Source organism: Tamandua tetradactyla, chromosome 3 (assembly GCF_023851605.1).
Source record: "Tamandua tetradactyla isolate mTamTet1 chromosome 3, mTamTet1.pri, whole genome shotgun sequence".
In the NCBI taxonomy this organism is placed as follows: domain Eukaryota; kingdom Metazoa; phylum Chordata; class Mammalia; order Pilosa; family Myrmecophagidae; genus Tamandua; species Tamandua tetradactyla.
The window spans coordinates 89,285,587-89,307,319 of NC_135329.1; the positions used below are offsets into that span (position 1 = coordinate 89,285,587).

General features: G+C 38.6%; 1 protein-coding gene across 1 annotated transcript in view; it reads right to left on the bottom strand.

The window, feature by feature from the left end:
- The window catches only part of CNTNAP5 (contactin associated protein family member 5), an 818,968-nt gene extending 802,667 nt beyond the window's left edge, over positions 1–16,301 (bottom strand). Inside the window, exon 1 of the mRNA XM_077153509.1 lies at positions 16,115–16,301. Coding sequence (XP_077009624.1) covers positions 16,115–16,196 — 82 coding nt within the window. The 5' untranslated portion in view covers positions 16,197–16,301. The remainder of the gene's footprint in view (positions 1–16,114) is intronic.
- Positions 16,302–21,733: the final 5,432 nt, after the last annotated feature.

Sequence of the window (21,733 nt, forward strand, 5' to 3'; positions counted from 1 at the left end):
AAATTTGGGAGCAAAGGACTGCAGATGCTAGTCATGTGCCTTTCCATGTCACAGAGGTTTCCCAGATGCCAAAAGCCTTCTTCAGAGCCTGTGTATCATCCAGTTGATGCCTGGGGTTGGACACTTTTGTGACCTAAGAACTGCAAATGACAAGTTAATAAATAGCCATTGCAAAAGCTAATCCATTTTGAGTTTATTGCATTTCGGCAGGTTTAGCAAACCAAAACACGTGGTTATGCAGATTATGACCGGACTATGGAACTTCAAAGATCCCTTTCCCAACACTGCAGCCTCTGGCTTCTGATCTTAAAATCTGTCTTGTTCAAAAAGCAGACAGCCAGTAGAGGCCAAATTCAAAATAGCAATTTCCGTTGAAAAGCCAAATTAAAACTGTTTTTATGATTTGATTTATTTTTAAATTTGAAGATTGGGTTGGCACAGCTGAGTGATCAAATCCAAAGTCCTTATTTAACTGATCTCTGAGATGATAAATGAGGAAGAGCATGTCATCTGGACAGACTTGTTCATGGCCTTTTCTGGGTAATGGATAGATCACCTCAGAAGCCTTTGCATAACCCGCTTTGGGAACTATAGTCTTACCCCGAAACTTCTCGCATATATATGTGTGTGCTACAGGGGTCCTATAGAGAGAAAAAAAAGTCAAATAGAAAATGCTTTACTATAAATCAGTTTTTAGCTATTGAATGGCAGCATATGGTACCCTGACAAAGGTGGCCTGGGTAGTTGAGTGTCAAGAAGAGACTGAAAGTCGAACCTCAAAGGACCTAGAAAATAACTGAAAAACTGATGTGAAATTTATCTTTGCAGTTCTAGAACCAGGAGAAAACCCTCAGTCACTTTCCCCACCATACCTACATCCCCTGACTGTCTAAAGCCTTGTAAGGACAGTACAGCCAAATCATTACTTCTCTAGGTAATAAAAATTATACTGAATACCACCACATCACCAAAATAAATTGTGTACAACTTCTCACAAAATACTCCGTATCTCACTTATTATATATCCCAGTGGATAGGGCAGGTATTGTCACCCTCAATTGGAAAACAAATGGAACAATGAGCCCAAAGTCATACAACCAGTAAGTGGCAGACTCAGGAACCGCAGTTTATTTCTTCAGACAGCTCTATCTACAGGAGTAGATGCTAGAAGGAATGCTAAAAAAAAAAAAAAAACCCTCATAATGCTGCATAAATGACCAATAGGTCCAACCCAGAGTTTCTCAAAGCTTGGCAGATGACATTTTGGGCTGGATAATACTTTGTCATGCAGGGATGTCATGCGGGGATGCATTTTAGAAAGTTTACAAGCATCCCTGGGCTCGAGCTGCTAGACAGAAAATATATATATATGTTTTCTCTAGCCACCTAGTCCAGGCAAAAATGTCTCCAGACACTCTCAAGTGTCTTTGTGGTTAACTCTCTTCCAGGTAAGAACACTCATTTAATTTATTTTAAAAGGTTTAATTTCTTTTAAAAGAAGGGCACAGGCTCAGCAGGCAGAGTTCTTGCCTGCCATGCTGGAGACCCAGTTTCAATTTCTGGTGCCTGCCCATGCAAAAAAAAAGAACAGAAAAAAAAAAAAAAAAGAGTACAAGCTAAATTAATTGATAATATTGATAATGTGGCTGAGTGTACTTGTGTAGGCATATGTGCATGTGCAAGCAAATAATGGATTTGGAAACTACCTGATACCATTGGCTTCTTCAAGTAACCCACCCTTTCTAGCAAGGAAAAAAAAGGTAGTGGTGCCATCTTGGCTTTGGTTTCTAGTCTAGGGTAAGAAGTGGTGGATGGCATGTAAAATGAAATTTTCATTGGCCATTAAGTGAGATATTTTAATTCCTCTGAATACAAAATGACATCATATGCCCCAACGAAATCTCAAAATATTTAGCTATAGGAACCCAATCAGTCAAATTGAATTTTCCAACAGAAATTGATATTTATTCAGAAAACATAGAAATCTTTACTCCAAACAATGTATCAACAAGGGTGAGAACATCAATAGAGTTATACATTCTCCCCCGGAATTGATTTTGTTGCACTTGCTCAGATGTTTCTTGGATTAATTTTACTAACAAATTTTCATGGTGGTTTATCCCCTTGACTACTAAGCCACAGTTTGTACTTAATTATAATAGTTTTTCCTCTAAATCTGGGACTTTTATTAGTCTAACACCTAGACAGGATTTTCTGAGAAGACAGTTACACTAATCCATCTTGTTTGTAAGGGACAAAATAAAAATGCAATATACGTGTAAGTATCTTCCCAGAAAGTATACACATTTGTTGCACATGTAACATACCCAATCCTATCACTGATATACTTTTATTTAAACGTCTGATCCATTCCTTTTAAGCCCGGACATTACTCAGTGCATATATTGCTACTCAGTGCTCAAAATTACTACAAAATAGAAAAGAGTAACAGGAAATATTTCTGCTATGGAGCCACAGTTTTAGTTTGATATATTAAAAGATCTCCAAAACATGTGTTACCAACTTCTGCTAATGAAGAAGTGAACACTACTGCAAACACACACATGTACACACAAGCACACACACACCAACCCACATACTATGCTTTCAAGATACATGATATGCCATAGGTTACTAAAAAAATCAATATCTGCAAACCAAAATGACCACTTTGTAATTTTATGTCTCTTCCTGTATTCTTCATTTAATTAGATCGTTATTGAAGGAGATTTGAATTTCCCAGGTAACAGTATTTGGCCTAAATAGATTGCAAGGCAAAGATACTCATTATTCCAATGTAGTCATATTGTCCATATGTTCAGGTATCTCTGACTCTGATTATATTACTGAATGTCAAGCTGAATATTCTGGAAGTTTTGCATTCTGTCCATTAGGTAAAAGAGCACTGTGAAATGAACTATAAAACACAACCTCTATAAATCAGAACGCAAAGGACGCCACCCTAAAACAGGGGCAGCCGGGAAGAACGCTTCCACACGTCTCCCGGCAGCATGTAAAGCACCTCTCTTGCAAAACACATTTAATTTCAGAAAATAGGTATTAATTTCCATCTAACTGCCCATTTCAGTTCATTATCTAGAGAGGTAAATATTCACAGAGGTGACATGCAAGTCAATACTGACCTTGGGGGATAATAAACCTTGTCATTTACCAGAACAAGCAATTCACATAGATAGTCTACACATATACAATTCTACCAGGCATATTGACCAAAATATGATAATCATGAGTATTATATATACATATATACCCTTGCATGTATGCATTTACCTGTGTATGTGTATGTACATACATACTGCCAAAGTATTTTTTTCTATTAAATTCTATTTGAAATGCAAAGCAGAGGTCTTTTGAGGTCTTTCAGGGTTTATTTTCATATGTGAGCATAAACCAGGTTTTTCTGATGGGTGGTACGCAAAGCAAACACACAGGGATGTGGTTAAAATGAACTGTCCAACCAGAATCAGAAACCAAGTCTGAACCCAGGCATGAAAGAGTTTTATTTAATTTGTTTCTCTCCCCTCTCTTAGTCATATTAACTAACATCAGGGTCATTGAGACCAAAAGTCTGGTAGAAGACCAAAAGTCCATCCCTCTCATAAAGGTTAGGAGGCTCTAGCAAGAGTGCATAGAGGGCACTGAACTGGGAGACAGCCCTCAAGGCGTCAACCCGCCATGGTCCCTCATCCAGTCCTGCTGCCTATGCCTGGGGGTCACACAGCCTCTCAACTTTAATTCAGTTCATCAAGAAGTTATCTTGCCCTTCACTGTGCTAAACACTGGCAATATAACCATGGCTTAACATGAGACCCCTTTCTTTTAGGATGTCCCCCCAAAATATCACGAAGGTGGCTAATTCCAAGGTCTCCACAAGATTCTTCCTCTTTAAAATAAAAATAGCTAGTGACTCTGAATGAAGGAAATGAAAATTAGAGGACTTATTTGACCCATCTCCTACTCTTCAAATCAGCAAATGCTGATGAAATTCTCTTGCCCTGTAAAGTACACAAAATAGCAGCAAACAACCCTGCATTTCCAAAGGAATAGACATTGGCACCTGGATATTAATTGTGATTTAGGACAGAGGCGATTTAAAAAATATGGACAGCAGGACACTCACAAGTCAAGGAATGGCCCTGTCAGAGGGCACACCCCCACCCGTCATCAAAGTCTTATGACGATTAATCATAAAATAGTAAATTAGGGAATTCTGCAATTAAGAACAAGGCAAGAATGATAAAATAAAGAAAAAATAATAAAAACAAAAGAACAAGGCAAGACTCTCCCCACTGTACTCCTGTAAAGGGTAAAAACCTGGGGAGTTGAAGCCTGCTTCTCTGCCCAAGATCTTGTCCAAGGCGACTCGGTAATTTTTTTTTTACATACAGAAATTCTAAGTAAGATTTCATGTAAGAAACCAAGACTTTCTGATCTTAAGCTAAAGTTTAAATACTTCAGTCCATATTCTTTAATTCAATCATTTTGGAGGGCTCATCCTTTGCACAGCATTTATTGATTGTCTCAGAGTGAATGAATTTAGGACTCTTTTTGTCCTTTCTTGACAGCAGGCACACATATGGAAAAAAAGTAAATTTTCAGGGCACTGGGCACCTGACACATGTTATAAGGAGGCCCACTGAGTTAGGAACAGAGCTCAGCAAGAGGACTCAGAAGACAGAAAGGCTAGACCTACAATCACACCAAGCAGTAGCCCAGGTTGAAGGAACAAACTCATGAAAGCTTGAGAACAAAGCAAAGAACAGCCAGCCTGGCTTTCATAAAGTTTATGATGAAGGGAAGTCCTCGGGTGTGATGATTCTCATTTACCAAGACGATGCTATGAGAATAGCATGGTAGGAGCTAGTCGCTGCTCCTAGTCGATGGGGTAAAACAATGGCATTGAGAAGGCACTAGTGAAATCCATTCTCTTACCTATCGCCCCTGAGTAAAAAGATGAGCTCTGCAGCCCCAGGCAGAAAACCGCATGAACAGGTTACATCCAGATCCAACCGCCATCCAATCCTCTCCTCACCTGACCCTGTGATCTATCTAAGTACCAGGAAGAAGAGATTTCCTCATTAGCACGATTGTTTTTCAAAAAGACAGAACATCCAATCAACAAATTCTAGAGGAAGAGTGATGGATTGGTGAAAATGCTGCACTTAGCATTTTCAAGTGAGGAGGTCTTGAGGGGGCCTAAAATGAGAACAAACACACAAAGAGTGAGATTTGAACATGGACTCCATGAGACAATCACAAGGACACTTGGCCACAAAGCATATAGCCTGACCTGGAAGAGTTGCATCAATGAAGCCTGAATGAATAACACAACCAACTTCAACAAATATTATACCTATAGGCACTAGATGCCATAGTGACTTCCAGAAATGGGGAAAGAAAAATGACCACGTGTAAAGTTGTACTAAGATGATCTTCACAGTGGGACAAGAATCTGTGGGGCTGGACATATAAGGCTTTGCTTAAAGAGAAGGACTGTATCTTCACAAGTGAGCCTCTCAGAATTTAAATGTAGCCCAGCCTTAACTTTGAGTTCAGCAGGGCTTCAGTGTTCAGTAGTTTTGAATCTCAAAGCCACAAACTACTAGCTGTTTGTTTTGAGGAAATTATTAAACCATCTAAGCCAGCACATCCTCACTACAATGAGGAAAACAACTGCTTCATAGGATTGTGGTGAGGAATAGAATGAAACCCTAGCATGGGAAATAGATTTGAAATCCTACCAAGGAAGCAGCACGTAATCTAAATTTATCTCTAATCTCCAATGTTTCAACATTCCAATCTGCCAGATTCGTTTATTTTAATTGTGTCAAAAGAGTCCCAGTTGTTGTAGAGGGAGAGGCATTAATCTCTCTTTTAATATCCTGGTGGTTTCAGCCTGTCTGCAATCTAAATGAATCTGCCCCATTGACCCCAGTTCTGTAACCTGGCAGAGCTCATGGACACAGACATAAACATAATGGATATAGCTGTACACTCTGAGGTGCCTGGAATGAGGGAGCAAGAGACAGTGCATGTTTGGGTTGGGTTGATGATTTTACTTGCCTTCCACCCCTTCCATTCTGTTCACTGAGCAGGCACATGAGTCTCTTTTCCTCCTTCAAGTTGACATGCCCTTCTCATTTCCCATTATTGATTAATCATAATCTGCAACTCACAGATCTGTTGCAGTTGACAATAGGGACATCTGTTTTCTGAGTTGAGGGAGAGACAGTCACATGGGTCTTTCTCATATGGATCCCCAGAAGGCATAACTAGGGAGGAATAGCCAAAAATGTAGGCATGTGCCCCTGGGTGCTTGCTGCCTTCCTCCAAGGGTTAAGTGAATAAACTTAGCTCATCAATTTTAATTGGAGATTTGTGGAAAATATTTTTATCATCATATAAGAAGGGTTATATTCTGGAGCAGAATGCAAATTTGCCTGAGTGTTTAAGATAAAATGCAAGACATTTCATGCTTCAGTGCCCTCTTCCAGCTGAGCTCTCAGATTCCCTTGGGTTCTCATGCACTCTTTCTTTTTCCAGTGAGCTGAGCTTTGGTGGAAAAGTTTGAAAAGCATTAGCTTAGGTCATAAAACATCAAGTCATTTAGCAAAGGTTAATTGAAATAGTCATAGTGAAGGAAAGAGAGAACAGGGAAATACAGATGAGATACATATAAGGAAAGAGGAAATGTTGCAAACTTGAGCAGGAGAGAAAAAGGGAAAGAGGAAAGAAAAGGAAAGGGGATCAGAAAAAAAGGTGAATTAGAGAGGTGGGGAAGAAATGTTGGAGAGAAAGAAGCAGAGAGAAAAGACAAGAAAAGGAAAGAGAGCTTTAGAAACAGAGTAAGAACAAAAACAGAGGGGTTCTTGGTTCCATGGCTTTGTTTTTGAAGCAATCATGGTAACTTGTTGTTGTTGTTTCTAGAGCTGTGTTGAAAAGCAGTCCTAATGCTTCCTCCTTTTGATAGTACAGAGACATGTACAGTAGGCATTGGGTAAATATTTTTGGAATGAAAGAATAAACAAAGGAAAGAATGAGGCACTTGGTAGAGTAAGCCTTTATAATTTATTATATCAACATGTGATTTCTTTTACCCTCAAAATCAACAAGAACAAAAGATCCCTCTTATTTATTCACCAAAATCAGGCTTCAGCAGTATCCAAAAGGGCAACTCATCTCCCGCCCCCCCCACACACATTCTGTTTCTTTGTCCTTCTACCGGAGTCCCCTGAAAATGAAAGACTTTGAGAACTAAGCACACTTCACACAGATCCTTCCCCACTTTTGCTTAGGTTCTGAAAGATGGTTCACAGATCCTTCTCCCATAACCCTGGCCTCTTCTTCAAGGACCTGTTCAGTTTTCTGGAGGGGGTTTGCTCGTTACGTTTCTAGATAAGTTCATTCTCCACTCTCTGATGAAGGTCCCTTCATGAGTGTTTCAGCAACCAGCTTCCCTGGCCAAGGCCTGGCAGGGACCATTCTGTGACAGAGTCCTGGAACCAAGTAAAGAATCCAGAAAGGTCACATTTCCCTCTCAGGTAGCACCTGACTCTACTCACAGTCCCTCTGACATAGGGGTCAAAATGAGAACAGGTTTTTTTTTTTCCCATCTGTCTTGGCAATTATTCAGCTGTCTGTAAGCCCAGATGAAGGAAGAGACAATTCTATCTTTGCTTAAGAATGGAAATTCAGTTTTCCTTGCCCTACTTGGTATTATAAAAGATTTTGAGAGAATCTACATTGAAATACATTAGTAATTGTAATGTTAGGTATAAATATCAAATACATTTTATACAGAGTAATTCATGTCATGCTTAGCTTTAGCTCTACAAGACCCACGTTAGTGCCCAAATGGAATATGTACTCAGTGTATATCAATCCAAGACAGTGTTTCTTATGTCCTTTCCACTGACCTTTACTATCTCTCTTTTGCCAACATATTATGCATTGAGCTTTGTGATATGGATGGTTAGACCTAGAAAACATCAGGAATTTGGTTACCCTTTTCTTGAACACCCTTAATATTCCTACTCTTTGCTCATCTCCAAAGTAGAACATCTTCTTCCCCTCCTCCAGATACCTTGTATTGTCTCTTCTATAAATTATTTTCTTCTGGAAAGTCTGGAAAGTGTCTGTTTCTTCTCAATAAAGCACAGTTCAGTATAGATTTTCATGCCTCTATTTTCTCTCTCTATTGGTAGCTATGCCTTACAGTTTGCTTCTATGAATTCCGAGGATTAATGGAGTTGGTATGGGAGCTTTTTGGGGACAGATGGGTGAAGGTGTTGAAATCAAATGGGTTTCCCCAAGTGGGTTGGAAATATATGGGAGGCTTGACCTCAAAATGTGCCTTGTTGGGAGATTTCACACTTGATGACTTGCCCATGTAGTTTAGCAAAGCAGCCCTTGGATCAAATAGACTTTTCACTCCCCTCTTCTCACATCTTTAACATATCATAACTCAGGGAAAAGCCAGCAGTAATAGACAAAATTCATGGCCACAAGGTAGAGAGATGAAGTGAAAAAGAGACAAAACAAAGACGTGAGGGAGGAAGGGAGATCGAGAGAGAGAACTGAACATATATATTCAGCAAACTGGCCTAGACTAACACCTACATAACATCTGTCTGTGAGGCAAATTTCTTTCGACTGGTATTTGTTTTGGACAATTTTCAGAGGGATATTTCTACTCCCTAAGGTGGAAAGTTAAAAATAATAGATATCACAAGCAATGTCTTGGCATTGCCCTCCACTTTCTTTCTATCTTCAACACTACTCTTGTCAGCCTCTAAAACTCAATCAATCCAGCTGATCCAGTGAACAGATGGTGTTAATCAACCCCCAAGAATACGCACAAAAGCAATTAGAAATGTAGAGACACGGAATCTATGCCAGCCAATCAATTACCAAAGAGAGCAAACCAACGCAAAGCACCCAATTTCCCCCTCTTTCTCTTTGCTCTAAGCAGCCACTGATGGCAATAATGAAGCCCGTGTTTACCCCCTGCCCAAGGTAAACTGAGAACGGGCATGTTGAGGTTTAATTATACATACATTTTTTAATGAGGAGTTCTCACTCTGCTGACAAAAACCAGCATAATTTACAGACTAGAAGATGCACCAGGATGATGGATATAGACAGCAGGTACTATAGGATGTCATTCAAATATGAAATATGCTGCACTGAGAATATGGTCGCTTGGTATTCCCAGAGATGAACTTCATTTCAAAGAACATAGCACCTTTTCTAGCATCTACAGGGCTCATTTGTCAAAAACAATGGAAACAGCTATAGTCTATATTTTAAGCACAAATCTGTGCCTTCTGTGAGTTTATGAGCTCATATATTCCTATGTGTTGAATTTACTTGGCTGTTATTTTCTTTCTGATACTGTGCAACCCTTGCAGATTCTGAAACTTCTGTCTTTAGGTTTTCAATAATTATCCCTTGGATTATTGCAACAACCTCTTAATTGCTTTTCTTTCCACTTGCCTTGACCCATTACATTGTATTTTTCATGTATTGTGATTTTTAAAAAAAATGTGATTATGTCAATTACATGTATAAAATTCTTCATTGTCTCTCCATAGTTTTAAGAACCAATGCAGGAGACTCAAGTATCTGCCTACTCTAGCTTCTACTTTCATCTAAATTCCTATGATTACCTCCTACAGATAGTCACTAAGACAAAATGCACTTTCTCACACTTTCACACAGGAAGCCTGTAATAAACTCTGTTTGTGTACATAGTTAATGTTGACTTTGTTTAGGCATTAGTTTAGATTAAAGTTTCCTCAAAAACCCTACCTTGATGCTACAAATAGTCAAAAATAATGATTTTATGCCTCACATTGAATCCTGTGTCTGTATTCTCTTATCCAACTTTATATTTCCAGCTTCATAGAAAAATTTCGGATTAGGAAAAACATACTTTTGTTTGGGCTGTTCATTCAATGCATGTTTTGAATGAGTACATACACACATTAAACACTTAAATCCTCTTCCTTAAAAAAAGATTAGTACTTAACATATTCTTTTTTAGCAGATGCCATGAGGGTCTGAAAATGTTTTCAGATATATATATATATATATTGTGGGTTTTTGATAAATAAGATCTTTCTAAAAGTTTAGTACTAAAACTCTATTAAATGGGATGGGGCCTAATTTTTTCCTTTTTATAGATCAGACTATGAGAAATTATTTATATAGCATTATGCTTGTGCTTTTTTTCAGAGTACATAGGTAACAGTCATTAAAATTGCATAAAGCAAGTTAAAATTAGCTCAAACTTGGTAGCTCAAACTTAGTTCTGAGGTTATATGGATAAAGAGATTTTCCTCTATCTCCAGCTCCCACACCAAATCAAGTGGTAGGAGCATCTGCTTTTTCATTTAACAGTCTCACAAGTTACAGTCTTTTTTGCATTCTCAATACTCAATAAGTTATATTTGTTAGTTTAACAAAAACTAGCAAAAATTAAATTAAAAAATGTAGGACACTAGCAACAGGGCCATAGAAGGATTTTAGTTAAAGAAATGGAAATTCTTAGTTGGAAATCATTCATTTATTGTCTTTCCAATTCATTTGCCCAATGATTTAGGTGTCAGATATAGACATTTGAATAAAAGATGGTCATTGGGCAACTTTGTGCCAAGCTTAAGTGTAAGATTATAGAGCATGTTATGAAAATGTATAGGGGAAATTGACCCAGCCGGGGGAAATGTGTGTGCATGCACATGTGTAAGAGAAAGATGGAGTTGTGAGAAAGAATATTCTAGGCCAAGCAGTTAAACATATGCAAGGCAATATAGGGAACATGAGATAACATGGCATATCTAGGGACTGTGGAAGAGTTCCATAAAGTAGAAAATTAGGGGATATGGGGAAAGCAGTGAGAATGAAGTTTAGAGAATTAGGCACTGCCAGATCAGGACTAGCCCTGTGCTGGGAAAAGGAGTTTGCATTTGCTATTTAATTAATATTCCTTGGTCTGACAACACAGTGTTGCAAGACATGATGTCAATAGAGATGACTTTCATGGTATTTCTATGTGTGTGTGTGGTTCATATCTTCAGCAGGTTATACCCTTTTCTTATCAAGTTTTTAATTGAAGTTGATAAAAGAAAAATAAACCATCAGTTGCTATCCCAGATATGAGGTCTCTTAGCTTTGACCATAGGGATATATAGTGTCATGCATCAAATCTAGATCCCAAATGTTTGGATGTCTTATTAAGAATTTATTAGGCCATGGCTTTGATGGCAACTTTTCTTTCCATACCTTTCACCATGGATAGAGCAACTTTCCACAGATGTTCACACATATAGCCTAACTGAGTGCATGGGAGTCAATTCCCTACTGTTCAAGTACTTCTGTCTTTTGAGATAGATATTCATTCAAATTCTGATTTTTTTCCTACTATCTCTGTGACCCTGAGGAAATTATGAACTTTTATTAATCTTAAATTGACTCATCTGGAAAGTGAATTTAATAAAGTCTAACTAGCTTTGCTGCCTTGCTAAATTCTGTGGATACAGTATGTGAGGCGAGAGATAAAAAGCAAATAGCAGTTGATATGAATTAAAATCCTACTATGTTGTTATTGTAAATATGATTGCCTAACAATTTTGGAGAATCCAAATGGAATGACCAGTATTCTGCATCAGAAATTAAAGGCAAAAACACATTAGAACTAGAAGGGACCTTAATAATTACTTGATCCAATTCCTTCATTTAATGCATCAAGATCATCAGAAGAGATGTATAACCTTTACAAGGTCACCAGCCAGAAAGTGACAGAAATTTGATGAATGAGCACAGCTTCCTTTTTGAACTAAAAAGGTCACTCTCAGTTTTAAATGAGTCTATTCTAACTTCACAATAAAATCCTTTGCACATGTCTCTATTGTTTTCTGGCCTCTTGGGTAAGCAGAACCTCTTCTTACCTGCCTATCAGACAGAGGCTAATTGGCATTGTAACTATACAGGCCATATTTCAGCAGGCTTCTGGCTTATGAACTAAAAGGCTTTGGATCATCAACTATAGGTTTTAGGAATATTTCAAATTATATAACATTACTTTGTCTTATAACAGAAGGACACTTGAAAGTGGGGCAATTTATTAAAGGAAGATGAGCTATCACTAAAAAAAGCAAATGATATTGGGCAGAAGAGCAGGACAAAAAAGAAAATTGCAATTTATAGAGCATTCATTGGCGCAAGAACAAAGAAATAAAGAGGGAGAATTTAACTCATCAGAGTTAGTCTTATGGAAGCTAATTTTCACATAATTGTGTTAATGTTACTATTCAATTATCTAACTTATATTTTCCGATTGTGGATATCATATCCAATATGATTTGGAGATGGGGAGAAGGAATATGTGAAGAGAAAGGGAAGAGACACCATATGAATTGTCAAAGATAAGCCCATTCAGTCATGGGAAACTCTTAGGACTCTTCCAAATAAATGATATTTATACTGCTTCCTTCACTTCTGCAGACAATAAATGCTACAAAAAGTGTCCTCAAACACATTCCTGCTGGAAAAATCACCCTGAACTTTATTTATAGTATTACCTACTGATTGGTTTGATGAATAAGTTTCAGTTCACTCAAGGTATGACGAAACTCTTTATTTGATGATCTTTGATACCCTAGGATATCTTAGATGTAGTTCTGCCTGTGAGCAAACAGCTAAAATGAAGAGTTTTTGATTCTTCACTTAGTGCTATCTCTGTGTGAATCCGATCTGTAACAACCAACTTAGACAGGTGCTTGGGGATCATTTGAAGTGATATATGGTCAAAATTAAGGTTCTTCATTATAACCTCATTTAACCCCCATTTATTGTTGAAAAGAAAGTGAATAGTCATCCTATATTTGTTCCACAGGTTCCTATTATCTTCTGAATACAAGTTCTACTATTATAGTAGTATAACTTTTAGCATGCCTAATACTTGAAGAATCTTCTGAGTATAATATTGAATTTCTGTTATCTTTTGGAGTAGATACATATCTCAGTTGTTGTTTTATACCAAAAACTGTGAGCACAGGAATGATTCATAACCTTAGTCATGGCAAAACTAGAGCTAGAACTCTTCAAACTTCTGATTTAACTTAAACCAACTATCAAGTCACAACACTTTTCTCTTGCATCAAATGAGTTAATATTACACATACAATGGCTTTTCATTTAACATTGGCCTATTATATCTACATTTGAAATTGACTAATACCCTCAGGAAAAACCCAAAGGAAGTGTTTTAGCTATTTAATATCCTGAAAATCTGGAATGGGGAATTTCCAGAGTTTTTATTAATGGTATATAATTATGCACTTTGCACAGTTCCATCCCAACTATACTGCAGCTGCCCCTTCTAACCTGACTTTATTTTAATTTTGTGTAATTAGAAACTTAAAAAATCTATAATTGGGTAGGCACACATTTTTTTCCCTAGAGTAAATTCCCCAAGTTTTGGTCAGATTATGAGAAAATTAAGCACAAACACACACACACACACAAACACACCACACAAAACACCCCCCACAAACACACACAAACAACAACAGAAGCAGCAAATTATTGCAAGAAGAATAGAAACAATTAAAAGTTACCTTTTTGAACAAAGTTCATAGGTATAGCTAGATACCATGGAACATCTTGGGTAAATAATCCATTTTCAAGGTTACATTTTCAAATTATCTGAAGAATTATTTCCAAATGCAGAAAGAATTGGAATATGGTGGGGGAGAAGAACTTCTCTAGTGCATTCATACAGCTGTGCAAATTTACTCTTTTGAATGGAAATTCCTATTCTTCAATATAATTATTTGATTTTAATGGATTGTAGATAGAAAATAAACTAAAACCCTACAGCTCATGGATAAAGTGTGTGGACAACAGGAGTCTGGACAGATTGAATTGTGGAAAATCAGTATTTTTTTCTCTTAAAGGAAAAAATCATAGGTTTTGAAGAGCACCCTTACCTATTGATTTCTAAAGTAATCTTCGGCTACTCTGTTGTTCACTTAATTAATATATCTTGCACAGCACAATAAAAACATTTATCAATATTCCTTAAGAACTTTGACCCCAAAATATTTAGCAAGCAATGTGCATTCAATTGAAATGTTGATTGGAAATAGGAAAATTAAACTGTTACTGATGAAATAGCAAAGCTCATTATCACAAAGTTTCCTCTTAAATGTTCAGAGTTAGCTTTATTGCTGCATCAGTAATGATAACCATGAACCTTAAATCCCTGCTATTTAGGTTTTATGAGCATTACTAAAACACATTAACTATAATTCAATTAATTTACAGAAAATGCCATTTTATAATTTATTTCCTGGATGTTCAGAAAAATGCTGCGTGAGAAAGTCCGTGTAGCATTCCTATGAAATATATTCCGTTTCACCTTTTTCCCCATTCCACCTTTGTAAATCTTCAAAGTATTCACTCTCATTGGGGAAGTAATTGTGCTAGACAGCAAACACAGCTATTTTGCTACTACCCCTTTGCATCATTAGGACAATACTGACCTCTAGTGTTCTAGGTGGTAGAAAAATTACCTCAGTCCTAAGCCTAACTTCATACTAAATAACTTAGATCTTTTTCGAAAGCACCATGGGAACAATTTCATTAAATTAAAACAAAACACAAAGAGAGAGAGAGAGAAAGAGAGGCAAAGAAATAGATTTAAACCTGTCCTTACTTATTCTCTGAAATAATTTCTGTATCAAGGGCCTTTTGGACTTCTTTTTTGGAGACATTGATCTCTTTCCTCCTCTTTTAAAATACAAACTTTACTAAAATTTTCCTAAGACGTTATCGATAACTATGGATTTTGGACCTCCAAAACTACCACTCACAAATACAAACCCTGGCCAAGTTTGGGGCCATTTTCAGCATACAACATTAGTCTAATTGTGCCCCCTTAAAGTATAATTCTGGAAAGAAATATTGGAGGTCCTCCAGGAGGGATGGGGGTGGGGTGCAGGAGGAGTGTGGTAGGAGGATTCTAAAGTAACAGCAGTGGTTGTGCTGAGTACAAGAATATAAAATAAAACTGTTCCTATGTGGTTTATATTTTGCGTTTCATAGAGGGAATGAGGGATAGGGGAGCAGGTCCAGAAACTTGAGGGATCTTGATAAACCACCTTTGAAAACAACACAGATGGCTTAATTACATTCTTTCTCATTTAGGAGTTCCCAGAGCTGGAAAAAACTTCCCTTCCCCTGCTTAGAGACTCAGCTGAGAGACTGAGCTTGAACCTCTGATCACCCTAGCGATTTACTCAAGTTTGGCGAACTGAATTCTTTAAATACACAGGGCAGGTGGAGGATCCCTGGGTGTCCAGCCTTCCTGCCTATTAAATTAAATGTCCTGCACTTGCCCGGGTCAGGGTTTGGACGCCAGAGCATAGACTTATAGTACACTCGTTATGTGTTCTTTGGCACGAAGATTGAGGGAGGGGGTTGCGTACCAACCCTCAGTTTTCTGTAACAGGGACAGCCATTGATCTGGTTTTACTACATTGGGCCATGACTCTGAGGCCAAAACTCCCAGTCTTGTAAAATCGATGCCCCTCGGTTGCAAGACACCCCAAACATAGTCTTATGCCTAACGGAGAGTGGAAAGCCATGCATTGTGGGGCGCTGGGCAGTCTGCAAATCCGAAGCAGTGGCATTCGGAGACTGAGACAAGCCGCTGTCATCGAGGGCGGTGACTGCGAGCTTATCTATCGCTGGAAGCTCAGCCCCCAGTGCCTACTGTCAGAAACAGGGGCCGTTCTCCGGAAAAGCCCTGCTGGGATCAGGCAAGCAGGAACGTGGAGGCTGAGGGAGAACCTTCTAGTCTCCCCTGAACTTTGAGATTCGGGGAGAACGGCAGGACATCCAGCGGGGCTGGCTCATTTCAGCCCTGCTAACTTTTGAGAGGGTTGGGGCGGTGATAGAACCACGCCAATCAGTATCCCCCCGCCCCCCCCCCCCCTTCTCTCTTCAGAGCACAATTGAACACGCTTGGGCAGTTGAGTGTCTCTCCGAATGCTACCATTTCCCACCTCCCCCAGCTTCTGGTACTCACAATTTGTCGCTGTTAATCCTAAATGCCACAAGCCAGAGAAGAGCAAAGTCAAAACGCCGGTCAGCTGTGATACAGAATCCATTTCCCCGGAGTAAGCTGTCCCTTCCAATCGAATTCCAAATTCGCAGGCGCCAGCTGCGGCTTCTTCTCTTTCTCTCCTCAGCACTGCCTGACCCCCCTCCCCCCACCTCGAGAGGCTCGCTGCTTTACTCCATCCCGCTCCCAGACGCTCCACCAAAACCGTGGCGGGGGCTTCTCTGAAGCTGCGGCTGAGACTACAGTCCCTGCAACTGCCGCTCGCTGTACTCGCCTTCCTCGCCCGCCTCTTCCTCCTCTTCCCCGTTCCTTAAAGGTGCAAATCCAAACCAGCTGCAGCCACAAGCGCCCAGCTCCGTGGGCAGCCTGATCCACCTCGACGGGCACCAGAGATGGAATCAGCACCCGGGCGGCGGACAGCTCCTTATAGGCAAGAGGGGCCGCGCGGCACCGCCCCCGGCCAGGCCCGCCCCCAGCTCGCCTATAAGAGCGGCCTGGGCGGGTCCTCGCCAGGCTCCGGCGCGTTTCCCCGACCGCGCCGCGCCGCTGCGGTGCACTTGGGCTACCTGAGGGGGACAGCGAAAGGAAATCTCTCTCTCTCTCTCTTTGTCGTTCTCTGTCTCTCTCTGCCTCTGTCCCCACCTCCGCTTTTTTTGGGACAAGTAAAGGTACTGGAATTTAAGCCAGATTTTAGAAGAATGCTGCTGAAAGGGCTACTGAAAGGAGTGGGAAAGCAGAACGTATTAGGAAGAGGGAATTGCTCATGGAAAGCTTTGTAACAAGCTAACAAGGTGCTTTTTCTTTCTTATTTTTTGGAAGTAAGACTTGAATTATGCAATATGATTTCCTCCGCATTTGTGCCCTGGTAGGGAAAGCAGGTGGGTGTTGAGATTTCAGATTCACCTATTTAATGAGGTGTCCATTCCTCAATTTCCGATTCCGCATCCTATATCCATCGCTCATCCCTTCATCTGCTCTCCATGTCTGCGTCTCTCTCCTCGCTGGTGGAATGTGGCTTTTGGCAAGTACTGCACGGTTCTCGGAGCTTTGGTTCTGAACTTTACTTGAGTCTGGAAGGGGAGGGAGATTGGTAGAAACATATCGGGTGTGGCAGTGAGAAGGGTTAGGGTGGGGGGTGGGCTTGAGGGATTTGTGTTTTTAAAAGAGAGAAGAGAGTACAGTAGTTTTATTTTCTCCCTAGAGGCTCTCTGTTAGAAACCCTGCTTTTGCCTTTGGGTTCTAGTTTATATCTGGGGACTCTCCTACTTTATCATACATCAAGTTATTTCTTTTTTATTGGAAGCCGTCAGAAAGCTGTCAAGCCTTAACAAAAGGAGAGACCATAATGATATCTCCTACGTGAAGCTTAGAATCAAGGTATAGGAGATAGACTCTTCCCACCCCAGGGCAAGTTGATGCCTCCCTCTCCCTGGAACAGTAGTAAATTATTCAGGCTTATTTGCACCTTAGAGTCCTCTCAATGCCTGGTCTTCAGTAGCCACACAGCATATAGCAAGTTGAAATAGGTTTCAAGCAGCTTCTCTGAGAATCTTGAGGTTCAACTACCCTTGTAGTTTTGGTTAGAGCTGGATTCACATCATGGAATACTGAAAGATAGTTGAATAACAACTGAATTAATAGTGATCACATTATTTTATTACAGAGGAGAATGTTCTGAGGGTCTTCTCACTCATACAGCAACTGGCAATATCTACTAAAACTGAAGATAAGCAATTCCTGTGTTCCAAAAAATCTTCTCCTAAATATATACATATATCAGGAAAAATGAGAAAATTGGTACAAGGCTGAATACTTTATTCTAGGGGGAAATACCCTTCCAGTTTCTAAGCTTCTAAAGGAAAATAATGATGAAAGTGTCCAGATTCTTGAGTAACCCCAGCAGAGACTTCCTCAGCGGAAGGTTTAGTTGTGGTGAAAAGACCACACCTAAGTGATGGTAAATCACAAAATAGCAAAGTAGAGGTGGCCCAAGAAGCTGCCTTTTGACAGGGAGTGGTATGTGGAGGGAACTGAGGTTCAGAAGTCCCTGAGTTCAAACAAAGTTTGATCTCCCTTTGTCCTTCTACTCTGTAAAGAATTGCCATCCATCCCCTGGTATTTGACAATCTTAGATTGAAAAACACCTCTCTGTTTAGTTTAATCACGCGAAAAAGTCTAGAGAAAACATAATGAACAATAATCCAGTTTTGCTAATCCTTTAACACTTATACATTTTTAAAATGAAATTTAATAGGTATAATTTAAGCTCCTTTTTGCATTCTTATCTGATCTTATTCTTCTCCCAACATACTTAAAGGTAAACACTTTACCAATTTGGTGCATTCCTACACCTGTTTTTACTGCATATATTTTAAGCAATATATAAGCATTGCTTTAATTGGCTTTAAGCCATATATAAATGGTGTCATACTGTATAATTTTGCACCTCACAATTTGTTCAAGACTATGTTTTTGAAATGAGTTCACTAGGATACATGTAGTCCTAGGATTTTCACTCTAACTGTTCTATTATATTTTGCTTTACTAATATGCCAAAATTTATTCATTAATTCTTCGTTTATGAACCTAGAGATTATTTCCAGTTTCCCCCTAGAATAAAGTATACAGCCTTGTACCAATTTTCTCATTTTTCCTGATATATGTATATATTTAGGAGAAGATTTTTTGGAACACAGAAATTGCTTATCTTCAGTTTTAGTAGATATTGCCAGTTGCTGTAAGAAATTATAGAACCAGTTCATACTCCAGCAGCATGTGAGTATCTGCTAACTCCACATTCTCACCAAAGTCTCAAGCCCACTCTTGACAAATGGGAAAATGAGACCCAGAGAACACAGGCCTTTTGTCATCAAATTTAATGCTCCACTATATCATCCCACTTTCTACACTGCCTCCCCTGCAAAAAAGTTTAATTAAATAAAATATTGCAAACATTACAGAGAAAGCTGACTTTGTGTTCTGACAGAATGACTTACAACAAATCTTTCTGTGCCAGCAAAATGTTCTGGGGATATAAATTAAAAGGCAGTCAGATAAATTTGTTCCTATGAAGCCTCCAATCTTTGGGTGATCTAGTTATTAATAAATATTGGAACTCTGCATTTGGATGCCCATATGTAAACTCATTATATAGTACATAAATTTTACCTCATTTAAAGTCCTATTTACAATTGTAGCTTTTCCCCTTCTATCAAACACACCTGTTCTCGGAGTAACGTTGAGCTTTAAAGAACATACATTTATTACAGATTTGTTAATTTTTCAGTAAGAGTACTTCAGCCCTGAATGTAGTGAAGGATAAACAGCTGTTCCTCTTAAACAATTATGTAAACAATGCCATCTTCTGGGACTTTTTGTCAACAAGTTTTATTAGCAGTAGAATATCAATCACTATTAAAGCTATTTTCAACAGACTGATGTCTTTTGCAATTCTTTTGTAAGCCTTTAGTTTGATAAACCCACCTTCCAACTGGTGGAATAGAAGCTGACTAATCTCTCTTTTCTCTCCATATTGCCTCCATACAGGATAACTCATATTTGCGGAGCACGTTGTTTGTTTTGTTTGGTCTGGTTTGATTTTAGACAGTTTGTGGGTTTATAGAACAATCATGCTTAAAATACAGGATTCCTATATGCCATCCTACTATTAATACCTTACATTGGTTTGATACAGTTGTTACAACTGATGAAAGCACATTTTTATAATTATATTATCAATTTAGGATTCACAGTCTGTATAGTGCAGTTCCGTAGATTATTTATTTATTTTGTATGCTGTATGGCAGGGATCACATTTCATTCTTTTTCTGTGTGAGTATCCCCTTATTGCAGCACCATTTGTTGAATTTTTGTTTGTTTGTTTTCTTGTTGGTTTGTTTGAGAAGTGCATGGGTTGGGTCTCCCGCTGGCAAGTGAGAATTCTACCACTGAACTACCCATGCACCCCAGCCCCGACTTTTCTCTTGAGTACCTTTCTTTGAAAAGGCTTAAACTTTCTGCATGTATGGAGCAGGTTGAATGTCAACAAGAAATAAAGAAATACAGATAATTGAAATCCTAAACTGTATATTGTTAAAAAGATAAATCTAAACATCTGCTCACACCAAATTTTACCTGATTTTTAAAGGAATGTGGGTAGGATTGAGTTCCATGGCCCTTGACTTTTCCTTTAATACTCCCACTTCTTTCTCCTTACTGGAGCCGAAGGAAAAGTATCATTCATTAACCAGAATGCAAACCTTTGAATATTCAGCAAGCAGTCTAACTCACTGGTGTTGTAACTCTCCTGTGAGTCATACTGAAGGCAAGCTTGGTCATCTCCATTTTATAGAGGGATCCTAAGAGAAGATCGATAGTAACACATTTAATATCAGACAGAATTATTGGACCCCAACCCATAGGGTACATGAAAATGAAAAAAAATCCTCTATCAATTTCCCTTTTCTTTGGAGAGCTTATAGGAGAAAGGATGGTCTATTCGCTATGACTTATGGATATATGGGGTGTAGGAGAAAAGAGTTTGCATGTGTTCACCATGGGGTACTTTGCTTCAAGTGTCAGTAAGTTTGAATTATTTTGACTTCACATATTATGATTTTGGGGTATGATTAAAGGATGATTCCTTTTGCTACCTATACATTGGGGTAGTTTTTTATTGCTGTGACAAAAAAAACCTGATTTACTATCTTTCATTCTTTTTCTTTCTTTATGTTTTTTTTCATATTTTTATTTCTTTATTAAGCATGTGGAATGTGGCCAGAAATATGCTACAGGATGTAGGAAATGGGGGGAAAATACCTGCTTTCAAGGAGGTAAAATTGATTTGGGGAAATAATGTGTAAACACATTAAAAAGTTAATATAACAGTGTAAGTTAACATGTAATTATATGCCAAATGGCTCAGATAATAAGTGCTATAAGAGTTTTAACGTTGACAAAGATTGCTTCCTCTGGGAAGGAAAAGTTGCAGTCAGCATAATGAATCAGTTCTTTGTTTCTTTGGGGGTAAAGGGATTTGAGTCACCCTGAGCTATGAAGCTTATTATTTGAGCTATGTCAGGTATATTTACTGTAACAGCAAAGTCATGTCTTAGAATAATGAAAATAGAATTCTCCTTTTGCAGAAGAGTGTGCTTTCAAATTAAGATCTTCAGTTTTAGTCAAATATTAAGGAAGAAAAATCCTCAAGTCATTCCCTGCCATTTACTGTCCTGGCTTAATATCCAATTCAATTTTTCCATTCAATAGTCATCCTAGACATCAAAACTAGTCATCTTCTATATCTGCTTCCACCCAATGGAGCAACCATTTAAATTTCTTATCTTGAAAGACATGTTCTTCAGATTGTCATATGCCATACTGTTTGATTATACATATAGACCTTCCTCCTTCCATGGACTTCTACTTCCCAACTGGCTAACTTTCAGTTGCTGTTCAAGTAAAACTCACCTAACATCTCTCTCGAGGCCTGTGTTGATGAACTTGTTATGTTTCTTTTCTCATATATTTTTTTTCCCTCGCTTTAAAAGTTTCTCAACTTTGGGTCTTCAGCAAACAATGTAT